At 40.1% G+C, this 27181-nt stretch overlaps 1 protein-coding gene across 3 annotated transcripts; it reads right to left on the bottom strand.

The window, feature by feature from the left end:
- Nucleotides 1–205: 205 nt before the first annotated feature.
- Nucleotides 206–25450, bottom strand: mpp3a (MAGUK p55 scaffold protein 3a). 3 transcript variants are annotated; one of them, XM_005468921.4, is made up of 20 exons: nucleotides 25286–25450; nucleotides 15425–15487; nucleotides 15189–15307; nucleotides 13995–14072; nucleotides 13568–13648; nucleotides 13201–13338; nucleotides 12982–13063; nucleotides 11983–12068; nucleotides 11711–11785; nucleotides 11093–11289; nucleotides 10288–10352; nucleotides 9386–9406; nucleotides 8486–8527; nucleotides 5755–5820; nucleotides 4942–5097; nucleotides 4742–4822; nucleotides 4564–4657; nucleotides 4372–4480; nucleotides 4009–4137; nucleotides 206–3688 (listed from the first exon to the last, which is right to left on the bottom strand). In XM_005468921.4, exons 2-20 carry the CDS (start codon nucleotides 15459–15461, stop codon nucleotides 3509–3511), a joined length of 1836 nt encoding a protein of 611 aa, XP_005468978.1. In that variant the 5' UTR covers nucleotides 15462–15487; nucleotides 25286–25450; the 3' UTR covers nucleotides 206–3508. The 3 variants fall into 3 exon arrangements, with proteins under 3 accessions (XP_005468978.1, XP_003442172.2, XP_005468979.1); XM_003442124.5 differs by lacking the exon at nucleotides 5755–5820; XM_005468922.4 differs by lacking the exons at nucleotides 5755–5820; nucleotides 8486–8527.
- Between the last annotated feature and the right edge of the window lie 1731 nt (nucleotides 25451–27181).

Raw genomic sequence — 27181 nt, 5'->3', positions numbered from 1 at the left:
GCTGATTGAATACAAATGCGATGTGTTGAGAGCTCTTTGGGACCAAAGGCAGGACTCCTGGCAGTGTTGTAGATTGCACTGGTACTAAAAAGAGTGAGTGACAGGTAAACGCACACATTCAGCATTTTGACATTTAAAATGTCAGTGCAAGCTGTAGCACTTCAAGCAAACCCCCCCCAAACTGTATTTAAATAAACACTGAAAGTTTGAATCAGCTAGCTTTATTATGGCACTTTGTACATGTCAGGATACAAACTCTTGGTTCATATAGCACATAAAACAATCAAGAACATTATTTCATTGCATAAAAAAACGACAGAAGGGTTCTGGAAGCTGCTTAGTATTTTACCACACATACAGACACTTACATTCAATCAAATCCCAGTCTAGCAGTGACAGTTTATCTGAAATTTTCTCCAACCAGTCATTTCTTTTTGTAATCACCGGTGAGATACAGTCTGAGTTTCTGATTTTGTGTCATTTAAGGACAGGTTGACGTTTTTCAGGCCTGTCTTAGAATGATACAAATACCTCTTGGGTGTTATTCCCCATCTGTACACTGGTTCTCCTTCTAGTGAAAATTGCTTTGCGTATAGAGTCTGTATAAAATGATGGACATAGCCCGTCAACTTTAAAAACTAAAGTCAATGAGAAAGAGCCTGAATGCTTTCTAATGGTAAGGAGGAGGAACAATAGAGTTCAAATAAAACTGCACCGTTCTCTTTTATTTAATAGCTTTTAACAGTTTTCATATTACCAAATACTCTCAATCGTTAGTTTCAGATTTTCATTAACACATCTTTATGTTAATTTTTGTAGATTAGGGTCACATTTGAATTAAAAAAGAAGAAACATGATATAATTTAAGCTTTAGTGTTCTCAGTCAGATTCATCGCTTTGCCTGTCAGTGGCTATGTCTATCTTTTATGTACAGTCTGTGGTTCTGGGTCCTCTTAGTTAGCTAACTGAAGTATTTCTTTTACAAAGTTGCCTTGTGTTTTACCAGAAATCATCATAAGCTGAGGTAATTTTATACGAAAATTTACTTTGGAAGACTTCGTAATTTAATTTTGCTTTTGCCTATTAAAAACTGGGCTAGATGTTTTCACAGCCAGTGGAGGGAAAATGTTAAAGTACAGCTGAGAAATAATGAGTGCTGGTAATTAAAATAATAACTTGACCCTTTTCTTTTATTGACGTTCTGATTAAATCCATTTTAGACTTCACCATGTTAGTGGTGGGTCTTTATATTGGAAGAGCTCAAAGTATGATATATAAAATATTGATATGTGAAATGTCAAATTCAGATTTGTATGACTTAAGCAGATGAAGTAGAAAATGACATCATAGTAAAGTAGGTGAAATGGTGGCTAGCCTGCTTATTTTCTGACTCAATAAAAAAAACTGGTTCAGTTCTAATTCAGATTTTCCGGACACAGTTTCTTTCAGCGCAACATTACAACAGTAATGAAAAAACAAACGAGTACTCATCACTTCTGCAGTCAAAAATACAGATATCTGCAAGAAAACTCTACAAAATCCATTTCTGCATGTAAAGGAGCATTACAGATTGATGCATGTAAACACACTCTGACATCCATCCACACAGACTTTGTGCACAACATCATTTTACACACAAACTCATGTGGGTTCCCAGGGATCCAAGGTAAACAGGTTGCATTGAAGTGCTACGAGATCTTTCGTTGGCACAAAAGGAGTCACTTTTACAGTATTTACAACTGCGGTTAAATGATCAGTTTTTTTCATGCATTTCTTAAAAACAAACTCTTGTAGAAAATATTTTTTTCACATTCCATTTGATTATTTTGTTTTGTTTTTGTTTGCGTGAAAAGAATGCATTAGTGTCAAATGATAGTCACTTAACTCTGCGTGTATTTATTCTGTTCTGTTCACTGTGTGATTATACTTTACATGATGCATGAGCAGTAGGAATAAACAGGAAGCATTCTGCAATTGGCATTGAGTTGAATAAAGCTTTGAAATTAAGAAACATGCTACCAAAAGGTACTCCAACAGGAGTCACAATAAACTGACTGACTGAGCAATCCTCTGAGTGGGAGATCAAACCTGACACACTCAGCTAGAGTGCAATAGTCTGAGGAGTAAAACATTTGGGCATTTTATGCTTTTTTTTAACGAGTCCCATATTTTCAACTAGTTTGCTATAAATTACCAGAACATTTCACCAGGTACTTTGGCTCAAATTATAAGGAAAATGGAGCTGCAGTTAATGAGAAACTACGCATTTTGTTCAAGATGAAAAAGTTTATTGGCTGATATCAGTATTCATCACTTTTATTAAAACTGCAGTTTAATTTTGAAGTGCCAGGCATCAAAGATTCATTTGTGAAAGATAAACATTCATTTGTTTCTGCCACCTGTTATTAACTTGCATGTCTATTTGTAATTGTCACCTGTGCTGGGAATTATTTTTTTGTATTTCAGCCTCACAATGAACTACAAGATAAATCATACTCTATCATTTAAACATAACTGCTAAAATGTAATCATTTCAACCCAACTTAAACCATTCTTGACACACAGCGCAGACATGTCCCATCTAATCAAGCGTGTTTTCAGTCTTTCTAAGAAATCATCATTATCGTTACTATTTTTAAGACAGTCAGATCTTAAGAGGTCATACACAGTAGAGCTGTGATCCACCTAATTATCTGCCGGGGCTTCTTCTGTTTTCTATCTGTGGAAGCCTTGTGGGCAGCAAGCTTCATTTATCCAGCTTAAGAGGAAGGAAAAGTAAATGTAGAAGGGGCTATAAAAATAATTCACTGTAAGAGTGTAAACCTTTAGGCTCGGGGGCCAAAATAACTGTTTGGAAGGTTGCCTCTATATAAATCTATATTTTCTGCTTAACATCCAATTTTCCTGAAGGTTTATTTCTGCACGAGAGAAAACTTTGCTTTCCTTAACTTTATAAACTCTTTCCTTACTTAACGAATACATACATTTTTTGATCTATTATGTAGCTGAAATATAATAAACTGTTTTCTGGGGGGTTTTGTTTTGTTTTTGCCAGTCTAAACTGTGGAAAACTTTTGGAGAAACTGTTGAAAAAATATGGGACTATTTAAAAAAAAAGAGAGCAGTACCAACCTTTTAAAACTACAATTTCCATCCTTGTCTTTGAAGTAAATAAATTGAAATCAAGACCTGAATAAATATGACAAGACAAAGTAGTGATTGTTTGAGGAAGTAAGACTGTGACTTTTGGGCTAATTAACCAACCTGCTTTAAAACTGAGGTATTCCTCTGACATCATTCTCTCCCTTTGGTGCCTCGATTTTTGGCTGACTGACCAGCCCTATAGCATTCAGAGGACTATGTAGAGGAAGTTCAGCAGACTCCAAGGCTGGCCAGCAAGCCTTTAGAGAAGGAAAGAATATCAGCTCTCTGGGAGAGGACCAGTGCAGGGTTTGGTGAACAGACTGTGAAGTTCTTCTGGAACGATTTGTGGAGTGCGTTGGTAAGCTTAGGTCCGCACCCAGCTGATAGGCACCCAGAAGGACTCTCGCTCCAGCCTCTCCAAAATACCTCGCAGCTCTGCACAAGCACTGGCTGAGTCCTCCTTGATCAGGACACGGTCCACTAGGTGTCCATACTGCTGATCGATCTGAATGGCAGACTGACGCATCTCCTGGAGGTCTTCATCCTGTTGAAGAAAGGCAATTAAAGAATTTTCTTTCTTTTTTTACAGTGGATTTTGTGGATTAATAGTGTCCTTTGAGAAAATATGCTGATATATATTGATCTTTTGTGTCACATCAGTTTTGCATTGGCTTAATGCTCAAGGAGTGACATTCTATAGTACATTAGTATAATGAGATTGCTGCGTATTTGCAAAGCTTGTGAGTTGATAAGAATTGTGAAATACTTTTGATCTATTAAGCAAAAGAATGCATGACAAGCCCAACTACATTTGAACAAACTTTTAACAGGACGTCTGTTACTGCTTAGAGAAACATGTCTCACTGTAACGCGGCCATGCTCGCCCCCTCCTGGTGAGGTGGCTGCACTGCGACGACGTCTGCTCTCAGGAACACGAGGCTTGACGAATATCACATAAGGCTTGAACTCCGATGTCCGTAGCCTCTTCAGAGCCTGGAGTAGTGGAAGGTTTACATCAAACAGAGAAAACAGAGGTCAGGAAGGAGCTGGGAAGAAGCAAAGTCAACAGCTTAGTGAGCGGGCCTGACATGACTGCCTGCCCCTGCCCACTCAGGTACTCAGTAAAGTGCTGCTGCGTGCAGATGTAGTAACTCACTGTGACATGTTATGACAGTGCATTCTTTGGATGAACATTAAACAGGATGTTCTCTGTAATGTGACCCTTACCTCAGGCTGCACATCTACTATACACATCTTATTCTTGGCTTGCACAGAGCGGATAGCCTCAATACTGGTGCCGTATTGGTTCTCCTTGTATTCACCGTGCTCTATGAACCTGTGCAGCAAGAATTAAACCTTTTCATAAAGACACAATAAACTAAATTTGCACGACTCAACATGGATTCAACAGAAACATACTTGTTGTTCAAAACATCTGCATCAAACTGCTGCTTGGTGACAAAGTGGTACTCTACACCGTCCTTCTCATGCGGCTTCTTGGGTCTGGTTGTATCTGTGGGAACACAGGAGTACTTAAGTGATATTTCCAGAGTTTTGGTAATTCATTTAGGCAAGTGTAAAATGTGGAGTGACTCACGCGGTACAGCTACTGCATAACGATGTGGGTTTTCAGCAATCACCCTCTGTTTGAGTTCATTAATTCTTGCTCCAAGAGAACCTTTTGGAAACAAATGGTGAATATACATGTGAACAAAAGGACAACATGTTGTAACACAAGTTGTAATCCACTAGATGTCGCCATCATCACAGGAGTCCTTTTGTGCTTTTCAGTCTTACCAATCAGAACCACCAAGCGGGGCCTTTCATTTGGCCTCTGCTGATAGCGGGTCACCTCCTCATAGGTCAGGAACTCTGGTTCTCCAGGATCAGAACCCTCTCCTGATGATCCCTGCCTGTCTTTACGACTCAGGCGGAAACTCCTCCGCAAACCAGCTACAGTGAGGCCACAGATGGGAAGGAAGAAGAAACAGAAAACAAGAGGTCTTTGGTCAGATGTACGACAACATTTGCTAGTGCACAGCAGTTTGATAAAATCGTGGACAAACATCTTTTGGATAAATTAAAGATCAACCCACAGATCATGCATTAAAAACCTTTGTAAAGAGTGCACATGGATAAATATAGATCTATCCTATTGAAAGTGCAAATAGTTAAATATTTGATATATAATATTATATATATTATATATCAAATATATTTAATACATCAATTATAATATTTGATAGGGTGAGATATACTGTAAGCAGAAGTTGGAGCCAATTGGATGTCATGCTTAAACTAAAAATTGGATCACATGCAGGAGACAGTAAATATATTAGGTGAAAGTCTGTTATATTACGTATTTTGATCATTTTCGCATTTAAAAACTGGTTTCAGTGACCCAATGTAAATACCATTTTGCTTTTATGTATTAAGAAAGAGCATGCTGCTTTCAACAAGGCTACAGTGCTGAGGCAGGACAGACAGGACAACCTGGCCCTGGGAGATGCCACGTTAAAAGGAAAAGACTGGATCTCCCATGATCAGGACTGTCTGTATCCCCCCCCCTGTCAGTGATGTGTACCTGCAGGAATGAGCCGGGCACTGTACCTGAATAAAATTCCCAGGAAAACACCTGGCCACAGGAGGGCGCCACTGCTTTACACTTAGGAGAGACTATAACTGGCGTTAGAGCATCACACAACCCAGCCTCACACCTCCACACAGGGTGAACAAGCAACAAACGTGCCTGGTTGAGTGTGCAATGCGTCCAACGCAGCAGGGCCCTCGTGGGTGGGGAGAGGATGGGGGAAGGGGTTGATTCTGAGGGTAGGGGTAAGCAGTGCACCAACCAGAGCAGCAGGGGCAGTTAGTTAGATGCAGGGCAGGAGGGAGGGGCAGGTTTAAGGGGATCCAAACACTGCAAGGTGAAGGCGATGGGGGGAGGGATGAGAAGGGGAAGGGTTTAACAGCTCCAAGCAGGTTAACAGGAAGCACAAATACTGTTTACTGAAGTATTTTGTGTTACAGTGAGAGAGGGCTGTGTTTAGATCGCTCCTTGTTGTTACACTTATTACAACAGCTCACAGGATGGGGGAGCAGATGAGGGGTCAGGCTGGGTTAAAGAAGGGTGAGGGAGTGAAGGTCAGCGGAAGGCTAAAGAGCACAGGACGAAAATGGGGACTCATTTTTTGCCCTCTTCCACAGCGTAACGTTAGTAAAGCTTGTTTATTGCAAGATACCTTTGGCCTAGCTGTCAATTTAAATACAGTAACCAACATTTTATAAATTACTGTGTCGTTAGCTATTAGATTATTTTATAGGTTTGTACTTTTAAGGAGGAGAGTAAAATGAAAATTCAAACATAACATATTATTGAACTATATGCTACACATTAGCTAGCTCAGTATGCTAGGAGTTCATTTATACTTATATCAAATAAAAAAATCTTTCTCAAACGGTTTCAGTATTTAGTGAATAATAATAATAATAAAAGTAATAATAAAGGCAAGAATAAAACCAGCACATTTGGTGAATTTAAGTCCTACTGAGGTAAAGATATAGTAGAAAATAAAAGTTACACAATTAGTTTTTTGCACTACTTTTTTTTTCACGTTGTGTCTGTGTTACATTTGCAAAAAACACTCACCGGCCACTTTGTTAGGTACTCTACTTCAACTGGTCGTTAAACCAAATATCTAATTGGTCAATACATTTAGGGATGTTGACGCGCTCAAGACGACCTGCTGAAGTTCAAACTGAGCACCAGAACGGGGATTAAAGGTCTGAGTATACCAGAAAGAGCTGATCTATTGGGATTTTCTCACACAACCATCTCCTGAGTTTACAGAGAGATGGTCCAAAAAAAGAGAAAATATCCAGTGAGCTGCAGTTTTCTAGGACAAAATGTCTTGTTGATGCAAGACGTTAAAGAAGAATTGCCAGACTGGTTTGTGCTAATAGAAAAGCAACATTAGATCAAATAACCACTCGTTATAACAAAAGGTATGCAGAAGAGCATATCTGAATGCACAGCACTTTGAGCCTTGAAGTAGATGGACTGCGGCAGCAGAAGACCACACTGGGTGCCACTTCTGTTAGCTAAGACCAGGAAAGTGAAGCTGGAAGTGACATGGGCTTAGTAAAACTGGTATCTGACATTAGGTTGCTAAGGTCAGAATTTGGCATAAACATGAAACCATGGAGCCATCCAGCCTTAAATAAGGAGGATGGTGGTAATGTAAGGGTGTAGGGGATATTTCTTTGGCAAACCTTGGATCCCAAATCTCATTTAGTACCAAATGAGCATCATTTAAACACCATATCCTATGTCTATCCCCACAGTGTACACATCTTCTGGCTGCTTCCAGCAGCAAAACATATCATGCCAAAAAGCTGAAATAATCTAAAACTGGGTTCTTGACCTGTCCTCCACTGTTCCCAGTTCCAGAGCCAACAGAGCACTTTTTAAATGTGATGGAATGAGAGACTCACATCATGAAGATGCAGCCAACAAATCTGGAACAACAATGATGTGATGCCATCATGTTAATATGGGCCAATATTGCTGGTATGTTTGCAGCTCCTTGTTCATTTTTATTGCCCTGAAGAATTAAGGCCAAAGGGGTCCAACCCAGCAATAGCACTAACAAAGTGACCAGTGATTGTATGGATAAACGTCCAATTAGCAATGTGCAAAAAAATCCCCCACCTGAATGTGGATTTTTCAAATTGTCCTTCCATGACATTGAAAGAGATGCTGTGGAAACACAGTAGCTTGAAATCGCAAAGTTGTGCTTTAAACAGCACCAAGTAATGAGCTGTTTTCTCTTTTTTCCTTCAGGAGATTTCTAACAAAATAATAACTTGTTTTGCATAATGTAGACCTGTACAGTCTGCACCACAGGAGCTGACACTGTGATGCATCCCTAAACTCTCTCCTAACTAATTATTCAGTGGAGTCTTCAAAGAGGCAACTCTGTTACTAACACCTGCTGTGAGTGTGAGACGGTACTTCCTACACTTTCCTTTGCCCTTCCTCATTTTACACTGTAGCAGTTAAGTGTTTCACTCACATGCATATCTACTTTCTCTTCAACTATCAGAAATGAATCGCTGACCCTCATCTAATTTCTCGGACTGCTGAAAACCATCTTTTTTGAACCTTCAAAACCTTCACCCTTCCTCTTATCCCTCAACCCTGGCCCCCGAAGAGGCAACCTTCCAAGCAGTTATTTTGGCCCCCAGCCCAAAGCACCCAGGGAACCAGCACACAGCCAGGCTGCAGCAGGCACAGAGCAGATAGGGAGAAGGAGGTGGAGAAAGATGTGCACGCTCTCACCTATGTACTGTCCATTGAAATAGCCCTCACAGTCACAGTCCTCTGTAGGGAGGCAAGCAGGGAAAAGAGGGGGGTAAGCACAGGGTAAGAGACCTGGAAGAGTTGAGGAATAAGGGATGTGGAAGAGTTTAAGAAAGGGGTGGGCGGGCCATGGTTGCTGTAGAGGGGAAGCAGGGCCCAACGGGCAACAGGCAGGCAGGCAGACAGCAGGAGGAGAGAGTGGAAGGGCAGCCAAGAGATGATGAAGATGTGCTGTTAGAGGCAACAGCCACTAAACAAAGGCTTGATAAAGAGATTTAAGTAGAAGGGAGAGAAGAGAGATGGCTCTACATCTGTATGTGAGTCAGCTGTGAGACAGATCTCTGTGTACACACACGCAAACAAGCTCTGTGTCCCCAAAGATGTGCAGCTCATGTACAAACTGCCTATACAAACCCATCTGTAATTCCTAAGCAAAATGTGTGCTTTATACGCTTCTTTAATAGACTAAAGGGGAACAGGAAACATTCATGTAAAGACAAATATGGAAAAACAAAAGACAGATAATAAGAGGTGAGGTTGATGCAAGAGAGGGGTGGAGGTATTGTTCTATTCAACAATCTCTGCTAGACGAAAGTCTCCAGGGATGCTGTTCTGCCTGCACCTTACCTGATACAAAAGAAACACACACACTCACGTACACACTCAAACTAGCCACACAAAGAATCTCTATTCTGGTCTGGTAACTAACGGTAGGAGGGGAGGAATTAAGCTGGAAGCTGTAGAAATCCCAAATGCACACCCCAGTAGCACACATGCAAGCTTTACACACACACACACGAATATGCACACAAACAGCAGTATTACTCTGTAGTTTGTGTTTTGCTGTTTTGCTGTGTTTGTGGCTGCACATGTACCCACCTTTATCACATCCTGGATCATCTGATGCAGCAGTGAAGGGCAGAGTAACATGTTAAGCACGGTTAAAGTGTAAGTGATTTTGTGCCGATAATATTTAGGAACGTTGGAAATTTGTTACAGAGGAAAGCTAGTCTAAATTTAGGAGATTGGCATTAAACTGACGTCACTCTGAGACGAGGAGGGGGACCCGCATGTTAAAGCTCCTGCTGGGATTTGGTGGAATTAATAAAGAGAGCTGGGGGAGTGTGGATGGAGGCTGAGACAGAAGAGACCTCGCAGGTTCGCTGCTGTGCAGCATAGCAGGGCTAGTTGCCATATTGCTAAGCTCTTGTTGTCTCCACGCAGCTCCCGCCTAATCGGATCGCCTGCAGCTTATGTGCCACGAAGAGCCACCGCTCACATCATCCACTCACCTGGCTGTTTACATGAACCCACTATAGTATCAACTGGAAAAGTGAGAAGCGCAGCATATTAACAGGGCTTTGTTTCTCAGCGGACGACTGTTGTTACACAGTCTGAGTTAAGCTGAACTTGCAGCCCGCTTACTGGCCAGATGGACTAAACATGAAAGAGATTAATTCATATGTGTGATCCCTCCCAGTGTCTCTTTTCCCCTCCACCTCTCATCTTTTTTTCAAAACCTGTCTACACTGCAGCATTTAGGGAATGTACAGTAGATACTAATGGATCTGAGAGTGCTAATTAATAACCAAAGAAAGGTTAGAAAAATGAAAGCCAGTGAAAAAAATGCATGCATTTTTTAAGTGGTTATATTATCCTATAATCACAGTGAGAGAATAGTAGAGAATGGAGAGCTGATAGTGAGAGATAGTGTCAGTCATAAATTGTAATTACTAAAAGATGCTAAAAATGCACTGAAATCCTAGGAAGCAGAAACTTACAGAGAGACTTTTTAGGGGATTTTGGATTCGGGAGTGTGCCCATTTTCATCCTGTAGGCCAGTCGCCTGGGGAAGTGTGCAGCGGAACAAAGAACCAGAGACGATAAAGGCAGAAAGTGAGTAAGCAAAAAGTAAGGAGGGACTGTCAGGACTAAAAGATGTGAATCTGAAAAGGCAGAGGAATATACAACACATGGATGGATGGCTTTATTATGAGGGCAGAGACAAATAAGACAGCTGTTTGTACATTTTTTGTGCTTACTTTGTGTTGCTGAAGAGATTGGACTTTCCAGCAAGAAATGGCAATAATCGCTGCAAAAAGACATCTGGGCCTATTCAGTAATCCATCCCTGATGAGCAGACCTGAGCTCATGCCACTTTTGTTCAGTGACAATCAATGTAATCCAGTCTTACCCTAATCTGTTTGTCCCAAACATGAAAAAAAATCCATTTTAGGTGGTTCTGAACCATATCTCTCTTTCTGTGTTTAAGCTATGGTTATTAATCCACCAGATGCTGCGGTGTTTGGCTGGAGATCAGCTGAGATCATCTTAACGGCAATTTTGACACTTAGAGTTTCAGCACGCGCCTATTCGAGTCTGAGTTTCAACTAAATTTATTCCACAATGATCTGATGCTCCATCTAATCACAGTTGACCCTTTAAAGTGGAACACATGAATGTGGATTTAAAAGATTAATGTCTGGATAAAATAAATATCCGTGGTGTATGGGTGAACCGTTCAGCTTCTGCTACATCAGGCTCATTTTAATCGTGAAGACAAGACCTTCTTCTAAGTGTTCTCACCTCTCCTGAAACTGTTTGGATGGGATGAGTCCAGCACGCAGGTTGCTGTCTCCCACGCGCTTGGCCTGCCACCAAGTGGGGTCATCCTGCGTCACGACCTGCAGGATGTCTCCCCGTTTAAAAGGAAGTCCCGCCTCCTGGCAGGGTGTGGCCTTGTCTTCCAAGGGGATGTAGTCAAATAAGGCTCTCATGTACACCTGGAGTCAAATGCACAGGGTGGTGGAAACACCATATTTTAGGGTTTAGAGTTATCTGAGCCCAGTGTGCTGGATGTAAAACACAAGGCAAAGTGAGAGGGTGATCGTAAAACACAATTTGCTACAATTATATTTATATTCTGATTATCTTATTTAAAAATAATATAAATATTATAAACTGAAATTAAATGGGGTTACCACAGGGTTACCATCATGTTTTATTCAATGTAAATAGTCACTGTCATTGCTTAAATGCCAAAAACCACATCTGAAATCTCCTTGGAGGACACAAAGACTGAATATTATGTAAATCGTTGCACAATAAAAGGTGTTTCATTTTTTGTTTTTTCTCTCCCTTGCACACTCTGAATACTGAGTGCAGCTCAGAGGAAACACATCCATCCATCATGCTTTATCTCACCTTGCTCTCCTTCAGCCGGTCCTCCTCTTTAATAGCGGGGATTATCTTTAGAGTGATGGAGCCCTGGGACTGGGACTGGATCACAAATAAACAAGAGCAGGGGAAGATTATGACTGCATCCTCACATTAAAGGCAAACACTGAAATATAATACGCTTAACCGTCAACTTGCATTGGACTTTATTTTTAATGGATAAAAGACATTTGTTTTTCACTTGGTTGTTTTTTTAGTGGAGTTATTCCAACATCCACATGTCCTTCTGTCCATCTTACCAACAACTGACTGATCTCATCAGGCCTCTTGTGGATCACAGAGACCCCGTTCACCTCCCTCAGCTCATCTCCTACATGCACCAAACCTGTGAAGAGGGTACACACTGGATGAGCTGGCAGAAACATCAATGATGTTCAAAGAGACTTCAGTGTGCTTCCCGGGTCTTTGGGGTTTAGCATTTGTATCTTAAGATCAGTGCTGTTGTTAGATCCTCAGATACGGGCAGCTTCTGTCCTCGGCTGCGATCTGCTTATCTGCAGCCACAATAATGCGACCAAAGAGCCTGAGAGAAGGCAGGTCAATATATTTCTCCCTCAGGACAGAAGCACAGAGCAGACAATATCACACTGACGAGCATTTTTTCATCACTTAACAGCAAGATTAAACAGTGCTTGCTTTCATTTACCACCATGCAGCATCTGTAGTTTATATTTTCCTGGTGTAACCACTACACGTTGTATACGATGGCTTACTCATGAACAGGTTTTTGCTTTTCCAACAATTGTGCTGATTTTTTTCCCCCTTTGCTTATTTTAATGAAATTATTTATCTCCTTCTCGCTGGTTGCGAGAAGAAAAATGAAGCCACACCACTGTAAAAATCAGGAGGCTCTTGAGGCTCAAGGCTACGCTACATTAATGCAACAGCAGTTTAGCTTCATGCTGGGCCTGTTTATCTTCATGATAGTTTGCCCTTTTCTGACTATTAAAAACAGCAGAAATGCAGCAAAGAGTACACTTTTACTCAAGTGTTGGTTTTTAAAGACAGATACTGACATCATTTATAAAAGTAATTCTACTTACTTCATGTGAATTGATTGTTGATTAAATATATAATGTGATAGGTCTTTATTTGAAAATAAAAATAGAGACCCTTTAAAAAATGCTCTTATTTTCTCCCCTGATAATCATATCATATCCTCTTGCTCATAGGCTGGTACCACAGATATTGCTATGGTAGTTATAAGATATTATTCTACAGAATAAACAGCATTTTACCACTTCGATCAGCTGCACCTCCCCTCATTATCCGAGCCACTATCACTGCTCCAGTGGCTTCGTCACGCCTGATGGTGGCTCCCTAGAGTACAAAGAAATAACAACTCCATTAGCAGAAGAGGCCAAAGGTCTCCGTCCCATAATCCCTTCCTGTTTCATCTGCTTCTCTTGAAGGCTCTCTAGTTTCATCCCCACTCTCGACTTTATGTCACAACTCACCAGAGGTTCCTTGTTCTTTACCAGCCTGACAATCTTTACAGACTCCTCTTCCAGATCGTCCTCGAAGTCGTCCGGCAGCGGTGGCAGAACAGGGTCAAAGTTCTTCTGAGCTACAGTGTCATGCACTGACAGAACAGCCTGATGGGACAGAAAACAAACATACATGCTGAGATTACAGTGCTGATGTTCAGCTGTCGGGAAGCACACAAAGCAGCCTGACATCTGCCAGAGCTTGTGAACAGCATCAGAAATGAATTTTCAGTTTGATATGAGTGCAAGTGAAACAACCCAGCACAACAGGAGATGAATGAAATAAGAGTTTGTGTGTCACTGCCACAAAATCTCCACTAATTGAAAATGTGTTTACCTTAAGATGAGGGGAAAGTAGCAAATTCAGCAGCTCCTTCTCCTCTGTGCTCATCGAACCACTCTGTAGCTCCTCTGCCACCTGCCAATCCCAATACACATGAACCCTGGATGTGTATACTAGTAACACACACAGTTTATTGTAGAACAACAGAAGACAGATTCAGAGATGCAGAGTGTAGATAAAGATAAGTGGAAAGCACCTAGGGTCAGCAGTTTGCTCTTCTGATAACTGGTGAGAGCAACAGGGCAGCAGGATATGGAGTTTCATTAGAGGAGCACTGGGATGATTCAGCACTTTGAGAACATTAAAATTCACTTTTCATACCCACATTGCTTCTCTGTCGGAGCTAACTCATGGTGACTGAATGCTGTGCCCAAGTGGAAAAGTAATTTACACTGTGTGTGTGTGTGTGTGAGGAACTTACATCCTCTGCCAGAGAGGAAGCACTGTGGAGGACGGGTGTTGGGCTCTGTCTCTCATACTGTCTCAGCTTCTCGTGAATCTAGGAAAGAACACAATCAGTGTATGGAAGGAAGAATTTTAATAAAGTGCTGCATAGTTAGGCCAAAAAGTGAAGTACAGTAATATGATGTTCCATAACATGCGTACCAGCTTCATGCCATTCTTTTCCAACAGCCACAAAACATAAGCGTAAACCTTCTGGCCCCAAATCAACTAGATATAAAAAACAACAACAAATGAACACAGCCACCATGATTGGTTCATTGACTTAAGTTCTGAACCAACTTGTCCAAAGTATCCATGCCCTAAAGCAGGGGTGGGGGAACTCCAGGCCTCAAGGGCCGATGTCCTACAGGTTTTAGTTGTGTCCTTGATCTAAAAGCTGATTTAAATGGCTAAATTACACCTTCAACATGTCTTGAAGTTCTCCAGAGGCCTGGAAATGAATGAATCATTTTATTCATGTGTGATGACCCAGGGTGAGATCTAAAACCTGCAGGACACTGGCCCTTGAGGCCTGGAGTTCCCCCATCCCTGCCCTAAAGTGTAGCTTGCTTTAGCCTTTACGGAGGTCATAGATCAAGTGAGTTGGATCCTTTTACCAAGTACTTTTATACAACCAAAACAGTCACCCTCTGTATGTCAGTAGAAAGAACGTCTAAAAAAAAATACCTGGTATATGCTTTTGATTCAGACTGAATGCTCATATAATTGAGATCAAATGTCTTCAGATGCTTATTTTGTGTCAGGAGCATACTGCCATGAAGAGCAGACCTCCGATGAAAGCTGTGTGATCTGGTTTTATTTCCAAATTCTGCACTTTTATTATTGTGCACATCAAAATGATCAAATTTTACGATTTGGTTTGAGTTTTTTTTTTTTTTTTTTTAATTATGTCATCTGTAGACCTATAGGCAGACTATAAAGACATTGGGAGCATTTTGGCATGATGCTACTGTAGTTGCACCGTTTCACAAAGAAACTACTAGATACCAGTTTCCTGTTCCATGAAATCAGGTAGTCATCCAAAAAAAACCCTTTACTGCATAAACAAATAATAGATGTTTCAATTTAGAAATTAGTTATCCAAATAATTATATTACAAGTTATCATTTGTAAAGCTTGAACCATCCTCACAAGAATCATAATTCCTCACCTTCATCAGGTATCCCAAACTCCTCTCACTGAAGACATCTTTTAGGAACACCATGTCCTCTTTGTGGTTGGCATCTGGCCGCAGCTGAGAGGTCAGCAGGGCCAACGTTTCATGTAGCCCTGCACAGGACATGAATTAGAAAATCCATCATGTATATTAGCATGAACAGATGGGGCACAGCTAGCCTTGAGCAGTATGGACAGTGTGTGTTGAGCATCTGCGCTCGCTTGTCTTACCCGCTCCTGCTGTGAGAACCGGCATGGCTTCTTTCATGGGTCAGTGAGGTGAGGAGGGGAAACCTGGGAGGGTTGAAAATATAATCAGTATTTCCTCACACTTCCACTCGGACTCTGGCTGTTGCTTTCCGAGAAGTTTAATTGAGTGATTAAAAAAAACAACTTCTTTCTTCCTAAAAAAATAAAAGCGAGGGTGTGTTTGTGTGTGAGCATGTAGGCTTGACGTACCTAGAGACCCATGTTTGGTAATTATAGCTGTACGTCATCCTCTTTTCTACTTCAAGCAATAAATCTGGGTTGCAATTTCTATTTTGCAGTGTAGTTACCTCATCTGTGAATGTGTAGGTGTGGATGTGGACGTCTGCTCGCATTATAGGGCAGTACTACTAAGATAAACAGTCACTGCTGGTACTATTAATCACACGGACTCTCGTTAGGCCGTCTGAGCTTGTGTTGGTATGTGTGAAACGAGCAGAGTGGGATACTCTGGCACAAACCTGTGTGAAACAAGCAGTATGTCAAACCTCTAAGGAAGAGGTGCTGATGCGAGGACTCGAAGGGATGCCTATCACATATTTACAGTACACTATGCTGTTGTAAATCTGTCCTCCTCACTGCATAAAAAAGAGCCACCCTCCCTTACTTGAAGGAATAATTTCAGTGATATACAAACCAAAAGCCATCTAACTTCACAAGTTTTTTTTAATATAATTCAGAACCACTGAGGCTTATTTTATCATCATCATCATTTATCATAAATGAGGCAGATGAGAGCAACAACTTTAGTTGGGTTTCTGAGGGCTAAATGAAAAGTTAAAGTAACAAACAAAGGCAGCACTCTTCAGTATTAAGACCTCTGAGTGACTCAAAGATCTATTTAGTGTAAGCCCACCACAGACTGCTGCATTATTGCAGTCCCAGCCAATCAATAACTTTGTCACTTGATTCAATATTCTCCATATTTCCTCACTTGGAAACCCGGATCAATAAGAGAAAAAAAAAAACACAGAGTCGCTCATGTCACACTGTAATCTGATGACAGAACAACAGAAAACTGCAGCAAAGCCAAAACCGCAGTCTATGGCTAAAACACTGCAAAGAGTATTAGTATTTTCAGTGGTTTGTCATAATTATGTTGGACATTTATGAACCAGACTCTGGGACTTCTTTTAGTCATGTCAGGAATTGGTGAATTAGAAGATAGAGTTTGATTTTCATATTTCCTTTGTTTTTTTTCTCACTGTTGCATAGATAACACTTTACACAGTATATCTCACAGTATGAGGCCCTCATATCTATCCATATATCAATCTGTCTGTCTATCTACCTATCAAAAATAATCATCCTATAAAAGAAGCAACACCTAAGCAATGTATTTTTCTAAACATACGCAACCCACAAATCCAGTCAGTAAAAATAAATCCAAGAAGTAACGTTGGCTTCGGTACTGTTAGCACAGCATGCTAGCCGTTTTTTTACTGTATAATCTCAGTCACATTGAAGAAACAGGTGTGAAGCAGTGGATTTCCAGAGGCAGGTTTAACAGTAGCCAGTGGGGTGAAAGCAGTAAGCTAAAATAAGCAGGCGGATTTCCAAAATCCAGGCTGAGGATCCATCCAGTCCAGTTTGGGTCAACTGACATAAGGTGGAGGCTGGGCAGTGGAGTGACTGAGCCTCAGCAGTAGTCACTGGAGGACAGGTGATGAATAGCAAGTCTGAGATTAGAAATACAAGGGGATAAGGAGCTTAGAGCAGAGGTGAGATTTAACGGTTTTTAGAGAGCTGGATCTTGTTCAGTGTTTAGACAGATTAGTCTTCCTGGTTAAATATATATATCTTTGTTTTCGCCGCAGTAATAATGGAAATATAATTATTTATTCTTCACTAGATCGATCCAATTTTGAATCTTGGCTGAAGTACTTGTTGGCAGTTAAAAATAAAAGTTCTAATGCCATTGATTGAGCCTGGCGAGTGTTCTAAATGTATTTTTCAATTAACAGTATTTTTTATTAAATGTTTATATTGATAGAAAGAGTTATGTACTAGAATTCTTTTTTAGTGGAAAGTTAACAAGCTTGTCATATATGGCTAGTGATCAAACTGGCTTGAATTTGTGTCATGTACTCAAAAATAAAGTTACTCCAAAGTTTTCCTTTAGGTTCCCTGAACTTAAAAGATTGTGTTAGCTTTACTACTTCATTTTGTATTGCTCACTCAAAACAATAAAGTAATTCTAAGTACTACCCTAACTTAGATATCTAAAGTAAACTGTACTTTAGTTTTTCTAATACAACAAGCTTGCATGTTTATTTATTTATTGCAGTGCTCACACCTAATTCGATTTTACAGTGTGATATCTTAGCAATACAATTAAACCCTTCAAACTGTCTCAAAACTGCAACAAAAAGACTTAAAATTGTCTTTAGCACTATTAGAAAATTTAAAATTGTAATATGCTAATATAAAACCAGTTACACCAACAGTGACCATAGTGAGGATGTTAGCACGTAGTAATGAGCATTCAATTCAAAGCACTGGATTACACCGACCCTGGAAAGCACCAACCCGTGGTCATTAGGTGAGAAGAGTCTGCAGTGACATAGAACGGCATTCATTCCTGTGTGCTAACAGAGCAGCAGTGTATTCTTAGGGTCTGTAACCTAAATATATCATCACTGATATGCAGCGCAGCAAGTGAAGACTTCTTGAATTAGGACAGAGCAACATCAACAAACTGCAGCTGGCTCGGTTTTCTTCATCCGCGTTGTTCTTACAGTTAAATAAATCACACCTGAACACGGATCTTCTGTTTCCATCTGTATTTTGACATGTGCACTTGGGCCATGCATGTAGAAATGTGAGTTATGTTGTAATGTACAGAGAATCTCTGCAAGTGTGTTCATTTTTACCTCTTTTGCTTCTTTTGCTTCTTATTTCCGTCTCACTCCTCCTAAAGCATTTTTAAAATCTATCCAAGGCCTTTGATGGTTCACAATCAGAATTTGATTAACTTCAGCAGAGACAGCAGCGAGCTCATGAATAATGAACAGAGATGATATTACAGGAGGTGGGGGAGGCAGAGAGGGAGGGGGCTGCACCTTTTTCTGTTCTGTCAACACAGGAGACAACCTTTTATTCTTAACTATGTCAGCTAGATTTTACTTCATAACTCACAGGAAGGGAAAAAAATGCCAGTTCTGTGTTTCTGGGAATGTTAGACTGGCTTTAGTGGTCAGTGTTTTCACTGATACATTTTTACATCAAAGAATGCTTTAAAGGTTTCCTCTCATCTCCTCACAACTATCTTCTACTTGATGAAAATTTAATATCCTCCTTTGTAATGAGCAAGCAGTTCATTTATATTAAATGTATGGTTAGAATGTGCTTAAGTATTGATGCTTGTAGAGAATTACAGGGTCAGTCCTGCGCATTTGATTAGACGTCTTTATCATTTTTAGCTTTTATCCATGTCTCCTTTTTATTTTTTTGTTTCTTTTGTGTGTGATTTGGACCACTTCAGAAGTCAGAGCAGCAATAATGGCCATGACACCATGTAGCAAACATCTTATGGAGGCAGCCAAGCTATACTTTAGTGAAAAGTTCCCGCAAGTGGGATCAATAATTAAGCTCCTACTCTGCAGCCTGACTCAGGCAAAAGTGAACGCGCAGAGATACTGGAGATTTTTCTTCACTTTTACTTCCAGTGTCTGATAATAAAAATAAAAAAACTCAAAAAAATACAGATCCATAAATCTCCTTTAAACTGATTGCAATTTTTTTTTTCTTTTGATGTTTTTGGGTTTCTGCTTTGGGAAACTACAGCTGCTAAATACTCAGCGTTCACCTGCAAGCTCATCTTTTAGTGCTGAGTAGGTGGAACACAGTTGGTTTTAGAGGGGCTTGTTTTGTGTTTAAATTGGCTTCTGTGGCCGAATAAACAACTCTCTGCGAAAAGGTTGTGAACAACTGCACAGTGACCTTAAAAACACTGCAAAACAAAACATGTAACTAAACTGATATGTGATGACTGTTGTTAGGTTCATTAGTATACAAATATTGATACTTGATCTGATGCCTGCACCACAAACCAGGATTTTGTGTTATCCAGAAAATTTCAGGGCTCTTATCAGGTTACACTGACTGATATTATTATTACTATTATTATTGCTAGAGATTAGCGATCATCAAGTATGACATCACCCCTTACTTCAGAAAATAGTGTCAGAGCCTTCAGACCTCTGTGCGTGGATAGTTACTGGATTATTATTAATTACTGGATGCAACTTTATTCCTGATATTTTTCTGCCTTTTACAACAATTTGTTCTATAAGCATTGATGCAAAATCAGGACACCTATATGTTTATGTGGGCCTTATATCAATTGAACATTAACTAAGCCTATATTTGAATTGTGTTATTTATTAATTGTTAGTTCTTACTCTCTCTCAGTTAAGCACGATCTGGGCTCCAGCTGGAAGGAAAACAAAACAAAACTGTCTTATGCAAATTTAAGAATGAAATTAATGCAGTACTTGAATTTTCCCTGTCATAATAATTGGGATGTTGATAAGTCTGTTTACTCATAAAATTAGGATTTTTGCCAGCTTTTCTTCCTGCTTTCAAACAGGCTAAATTTGATCAGTATAATAGTTCTTTTTCTGTTTTCCTGACCAAAACTTTTAAAACATACCCATGCATTTATACAGCTCTTTTAACACTTAGCTACTATGTAGTGTTTTTGTTCTCACATTCCTGGTTCATCTGAAGCAGCTGTGTTACTTTCATTCTATATTATGCTATGAATGCCACTGTTTTCTTGTGAACACACTTATACCTAAGATCAGAAAATCCTGGGTTGCCAAAGTAAGTTGATGACCAGCTTAGTGTGTCTGCGTATCTTGATCAACCGTGTAGCAGTAAGTGATTCCAGATAATGGAAAGATATCCCGGGTATTTAGAACTTGCTTTGTGTGCGTGGTCCTGGACCTTGACGTTTGTTTCCAAATATCAATCAGTTGAGAATTTCCTGTTTCAGCAGCTTACAGCATGTTACATGACTGTTTCCCTTTTATTAGTAATTAGAAGGATCTGTTCAGATCGGTTGTTATCCCCGACACGCATAATGTCAAAATCCAAAAACAAAAGCGACTTGGCACGAAAGAAAATGTGTTCATGAATTTAAGATTAATTTGCTAAAAACTGCATGTGATATGTTTCTGAATAATTAAACTGACGATTGAATCTGCAGCTTTCAAACAATCAAAAGCTCGTGCTTTATTACATCTCCCTTTGCTCCTCTTGTTACGATCACTGCATATGTATTCCTGCTAAAACATTTACACTAAGATATCAAAACATACATTATTACCACGTGCACTAATGTCAGCAATTATATGGTAAATAGAAGGTTCCTAGTTTTCTTCATTAACTTCTTCATTAAGTCAGGCCTTCCCGTGCATGGGCTTCCTCCAGGTATTCTTGCTGCTTCCCAAATCCAAAGGCATGCATATTACCTAATTGTTGAATTTAAATTTACTGTAGGTGTGGATATGATTACATGTGGCTGTCTGTGTCCCCTCATTAGCGCTGTGTGGTAGACTGGTGACCTGGTCAGGGGTACCCTGTCTCTTGGTGGCAGTTAGGATAGGCTCCAGTCCCCACACAACCCCCAGCTGCCTAACTGGTTTAGAAAATGGATGGTTGCTAAAATTATGCTAATCAAAGTCTCCTTTTTTAAATACTAGCTCTGCTGAAGTGGCAACCTCCAGAGATGAAAAATAGTGTACACATGCCAAAAACTTTAAATAGCAGTTCAGTTCCTTCAGGGGTTGCATTTTTAAAATATCCCACTTTAAAAACTTAAAAGAAATAAACATGTTTGCTCTCTGGTAAAAACACAGGTTTGGTTTCAGTAGTTAATCTACCCCATCATAGCGACCGTCTGCTGATTGATTATCAATAACGCTCCATTTATATTGTATTAATGTTTAAGGTTATGCACCAAAAGGCACACAGACACAAATGGGGATCCTTTTTTATGTTCTGTATTGAGTTGTCTTAAAAGCTGTTTAGCTTTTTTTAGTAATTGGTTTTTGTTTGCCAAAAATATGTTGACAGTCAAAATACCAAACTCAAAGTTTGAAGACGGTAGTTTAAAAGCCAGAAGATGACACACGGGTGGCTATGTCCATCTTTTATATGCAAGAGTTTTATAGAACCTGGTTTTAAAGAACCAGTGTGTTAAAGTTGATCATTATTTGCTGTCTTAATTGTCTTACAGTATTAGTAGCTTAGGGTTAAACTCTTTGCGCCCTCAAAGGTCAGTGTTGTTAAGACGTTTTACAGCCAAACAGTGCATCAAATTCACAAAGTTTAAAGTTCCACTTATGAAATTCAAGGTCACGGGGATTAAAAAGCATTTTTAAAAATGCTTTGATTAAAAAACAAAAAAGCATTTTTAATCAAAGCAAATCCAAAGATACTGTTTATACTGCACTTTCAGCATTCTGGTCAAAGTTTGTATCATTCACAACACAACTCAAACCCAGCCCATTAAGCGAGCACTCCTAGGAGACTGGAAGATGCTGAGTGAACAAACTTGCTACATGTGTAAACTTGGTGGAGATTTTAAACAACATTGTGAACATTTAATGTGGATTTAAGGGCAAAACCTCGGACTGCAATGATGTTTTATGCATTGAAATTATTCATTTTAGTCTGAAATTTCTTCTCATTTTGGGACCTTGAGGCAGAGAGCCTGGTATGACATGCGCCAGAAGACCCACCGTCAACATGCATATTTATATCAGCCTCTTCTGTCACACCCTGAATTCTGAAATCCTGCACAGTTGAGTTCATGTTGTTGTAGCTGAAAACATCAGCAGGACTACAATCACCAAATCGCCCAACGTCACTGATCCAGAAATAGACTCGGACATTACGTTTTTTGCACTTTGTTCCAGCAAAAATGACGTTTGATGTCTCTTGAAATCTAGTTAAGAGCTTAACTGCAGATCACATAAACATGATGGAGTGGTGAAGCCACAGCTCAAAAGTCAGCTGACCAGATAACAGCTTTCGTCATACAGTATTATTCTGGACTTTGCTAAAATGCAAACACTCCTATTACTGCATTAATAACATAATCCTGCCTTAAATAAGATATTTAAAAATCAAAATTATTCTAAACAGAAATCTCAGTGATTTCTATCCAAAGTGATACTCAAATTAACAGAAAACAAACAGGTTACACTTACAAGAGCCACCCCGCGTGAGCACAACATACTCAGACATCCTCTATCTTCCTCCCACCACATCCTGCTCTCACTTTTCCTTCACTCTTCTGTCCTGATTCATCTTTCATCTTTGTTAGAACCACACAGCTGGTCCACGAGCCTTTTATTCCTCTGCATTCAGTCACAAGCCCCGGAGGTGGCGTGATATCAGGCGGTTCACCATGAGAGTCACTGGCCCTCAAAGTACTCAGCGCACTGCCAAGAGTTTCATCAGGTCGCCTCGAGTCTCTTTGACGCCTCATCCTGCAAAATCTTAGCCCTAAGAAAGCTACAGAGCAGCCACTGCTCGCCTGCAACAAACAGAGGGAGCGCTTTCCTTTTTCCTTTAAAGGATCCAGGGCTTCATAAGATTTTTCAATATAAAATGTAAGAAAATTGTTTCAAATCAGTCTTACTTTGTCAGAATGTTAAATATATTCAATTTAAAATAATAAATCTAATTCTACATGGAAACAAGGTGACTTTTCACTGCTCCAAGGACACAAACAATTAATTGATTATTATAGTAGTTTTTACATGATATATGATAACTACAAATCATTTTCTGCCTTTCCATATTTTATCTAAACGTATGGGGAAAGAAAAAAATTTTCCTTCTTGTTCTCCATCACTTTGTTTATAACCAAATATCTGCAACATGTGTGATATTTCCATTATTAAAAGCTGCTAGCATGCCAACATTAGTATTTAATGTAGAGCCACTAGCATTGTGGTTGTTTGTATGTATAAACATGAAAATCATGAAATCATGCTCCTTAGCACAAAAACAGTAGATTCTTGTAAATTATTATTATTTGAAATGGTATTGATATTGCATCCTAAATTTACAGTTTCCAAAAACCTGATTTCTTTTAAACATTTAAATAATGGCTTTTTCAAAAAAAGTGCATTGTCATGACATGCATGATAAACAATTGAGCAGAAGTTGGAAGGTATGGATGTAAAATTTGTATCCTACTTTTTCTCAAAGCTTCCAGGTTCTTTGTAGATAATTCATAACTAGGTGTTTTATAGGTACACACTAGAGTCTGTTCACATATGAAATAAGCTGATCATTATGCAACTGACAGAATTATATTTGCATTGAAGGGCAACAAACAGGGCTAAAACTCTCTTTGGTCATTATTTCCAATAACAAAGAACTGATTTGCCATCATAAATATTATATATTTCATAGTGTATTATCTGGAATCATTCAGACTGTTGATTCCTGTCACAGTATATTTCCATTCAGTCATCGTGATGCTGCTTGTTATTGTTTTTGTGCACAGAGACTATGCCCTTGCTCTCTGTGTATATCTGAAGATGTTACAACACAAAATAGGCCAGCTGCAGTGCTTACTGTGCAGCCTGTGTGTAGGAATCATTAGAAACCCCCTCTTGAACATAGCAGTGCTTAATGAAAATGCATTGTCTACTTTGCTGTAATATGCCTCGGTATAGAGATACTGAAACAACAAATGCTTGGTTGAGCTGAAGTGTGCTGCCTTTCAGAGACTGTTTCAGTTTGCCAGATGACATGGGTCAGCCCTGCTTCAGGAGCATTCAGTCTCTTTCTGTCCAGTGTGCTTTTACAATATATTATTTCTGTATCATGTCACTAAAAAATGGATGTGAGGAACTTGTAAAGAGGAATCATGGTGGAGGTTAAAGGCTCGATCTGTATTTACAGCTGCAGCTGTGTGTGCTCCACTACAGTATTCCACACATAAAGACATAGGCAGTCACACACAGACACACACACTGGAGAATCCGTGTTGGTCTCCACACACACATACAGCTGAGAGGAGCATCTTGGTGAGCACATGATTGAGCGGCTTGGCTCGACTTGTCGCTGCCTCGAGAATGAACACCACTCACATACGGCTAATCCACTGAACTGACAGTAATGGGAGGCAATACTAAGCATGTTTGGCCAACATCCAAAATGCTTTTCTCACACACACACACACACACACACACACATACACACACACAACGTACACACACACACACTTCCCAGGCTCACACCATCACTTCTGCGCAACCACAAAAACCTCCCATCATCTAATCTCATCTCACAGGAGCAAGCAGAGGGTGTGGCCAGACAGAAACTTATATCATCTCCAACATGGAGGGAAACTACTGATGTTGACAGCTGACACACTCCTGCTCCTGCACACTGTCACACAAAAGGCTTCCCCCTGCTAAATCCCCCTACACCCACTTCCTGAATTCTACACAGCAAAACGGAGGCAGATGTCTGCTATCTCTTCCTGTTTCCACTTCTCTTCCACCTGATCTCTCTATTCTTACTTCCTCATGTCTGTAGAGCATAATGCTGCCCATCCCTCCCTCCCCCTCACCCCTCCTCTTCCTCTCTCCTCCATCTCTCTGCATCACTCTGCAGTGCTACAGCGCTCTGCTCTCCCGACATACAGCGTGCCGTCAGCTGGCAGACAGAGGAAGAAAAGGAGAGCTCGCACAGGGTAGCAGAGCATCCTTCCTTCCAGCTGATAGCCTATGTTCACTCTGAAAAACAGAAAGCTGTTAAACAGATGAATGTGGACAGAAGCTGCCTTCTTACCTTCGCTTCTCTCCGTATCTCCTCCTCTCTCTCCGTTTGTGTCTCCTGACTGCAGCCACACTGTTTGTCTCGCTCTGAATCCTCTCCCTCCTCCTTCTTTCTTCCTGCTCTTCTGGCTGCTGGTCTCACAAACCTGCTACCACTGAGTGAGCGCCTCTCCCTCTCTGCCTCGCGCCCTCTCTCAGCCCTCCCCTCCCCATCCTCCTCCCTTTACATCCCTGATGCTCTTTCTGCTAACAACATCAGTAAAGAATCCCAGAGTGGGGTTAAGATTTTATATTTTTCATACTCAATGCCCCTGAGTCTGCTATCTAATATTCTTTTTTTCAGCGGGTTGTTAGAATATACCAGCCTTTGTAATACGAGTTGCATTATTCAAGAAAAGAAAATATAGATAAAAAACACAAGTATGTGATAATGAATGAAGATATTCAGTTGAAAATACCATTAAAGCTGTAGTTAATTAGCAATGTGTGAAATTCTGTGCAATATCTTCAAGGTTACGTATTGAGAAATTTCACCAAATTCTATTGTTTTTCATCTTGTGTTTTAACACATTGTAACCAAAAACAGCTAAAAGAGAACAATTTGGTGGAGACCAAAAGCAGAGCCAAAACTACAGCAGCTAAAATTGTATTTACAGGCAGACAGAGCAGTCTGATTACACACTTTCAAAGTCTTTCAACTAGGGTTGGGTATAGCCTTGTTGATTTAACATCTCAAGATAGATTTTAAAAATATCTAGATTTTTAGCTGTGTGACTCATTTGTCAAGAAAGTAATAGCAGTGGGACAAAATGGCACAAACACAATGCTGCCAGAGAAATACACTTATGGTTTTCTTTAATATAATATTTTCTCCTTTTATTTTGACCCGATTTCACTGTCACATGTTGTGGTTACTTACTGGATCTGATTGGCTGCCTCTAACAGGGAGTTCCCCTCCCCCTCCTCCCAGAGCCAGGCAGGATGAAGCTGTGCCCACATCCAGTTAGGGAGCGGCTGCTCGCTTTGTCTGCATGCATGCTGTTCAGAGTGGACACACACACACACACACACACACACACACACACACACACACACACACACACACACACACACAGACTTTCTTTCTTATGATAATTGGGGGCGTTCCCAGTCTGTGTTTGTGAATCTCTTCTGGGGACCTTTACAGCTCTCAGGACACAAAGAAGTGAACTGCTCATCAAATATGCCATGAACATGCCGACAAGTGATTTAATTCAATCACAGTGAACTGGTGACCTCCATCTGTTCACAGGGATGTGTGTACACGATGCAGTCAAATCAAACGTACAATAATAAATGTGAAATACCAAAATGTCTTTTTTCTTTCTGATGTCTTATAAATATTGCCATTAACTGAGCTTTTAATGATATTAAAGCAAACATTCACTGGGAGAATGACCTACATATATATTATCTTAAACGTTACGTGCGTGTTCTTTCTTCTATATGGTGTTTTTTATTTGTTTTGTGGGGGTTTTTGGTATTATTAACAAATAAATTATTATCCCTGTGAGTATCTGTGAAGTAAACTTATTATAGAGCTCTGAGTTCTGACCTTTTGCAGCCAGGGCTGTTCAGTGAGAGCAGGTGATCTGGGCTGAGGGATTCTGAAAGGTCATTGTGATTCTTTGGGCAAATTGATTCAGAAGCATCTGCTAACTTCCTTCTCTGAAGACCAGGAAGGGTTGGCTCTGCAGTGAGAGGAGGGGCAGGAGGGCTAAGCTGTCCCCTGACCTCACAAATAGGCCATAAACTGGGTTTCTGTGTTCAGCCTGCTCCAACGGGACCAGAGGGATGGAGCTGTCATCAGATAATAGAACACATGCAGGAAACTGTGTGAGAATTTATTCCATGCTGTGTCCAGATGCAA

Source organism: Oreochromis niloticus, linkage group LG4 (genome assembly GCF_001858045.2).
Source record: "Oreochromis niloticus isolate F11D_XX linkage group LG4, O_niloticus_UMD_NMBU, whole genome shotgun sequence".
Classification (NCBI taxonomy): domain Eukaryota; kingdom Metazoa; phylum Chordata; class Actinopteri; order Cichliformes; family Cichlidae; genus Oreochromis; species Oreochromis niloticus.
The sequence above is the reverse complement of the archived record's forward strand: the minus strand, read 5'-3'. Positions and strand labels throughout refer to the sequence as shown.

What these genes read in the sequence shown, in the direction of transcription:
- mpp3a (XM_005468921.4), bottom strand. Translation starts at nt 15,461, where the DNA reads ATGAAAGAAGCCATGCCGGTTCTCACAGCAGGAGCGG. An exon ending in ATGAGATCAGTCAGTTGTTG is followed by an intron (nt 11,786 to 11,982) that starts GTAAGATGGACA and finishes TTTGTGATCCAG; the next exon opens with TCCCAGTCCCAGGGCTCCAT. An exon ending in ATCCCCTAAAAAGTCTCTCT is followed by an intron (nt 9,407 to 10,287) that starts GTAAGTTTCTGC and finishes CTGCTGCATCAG; the next exon opens with ATGATCCAGGATGTGATAAA.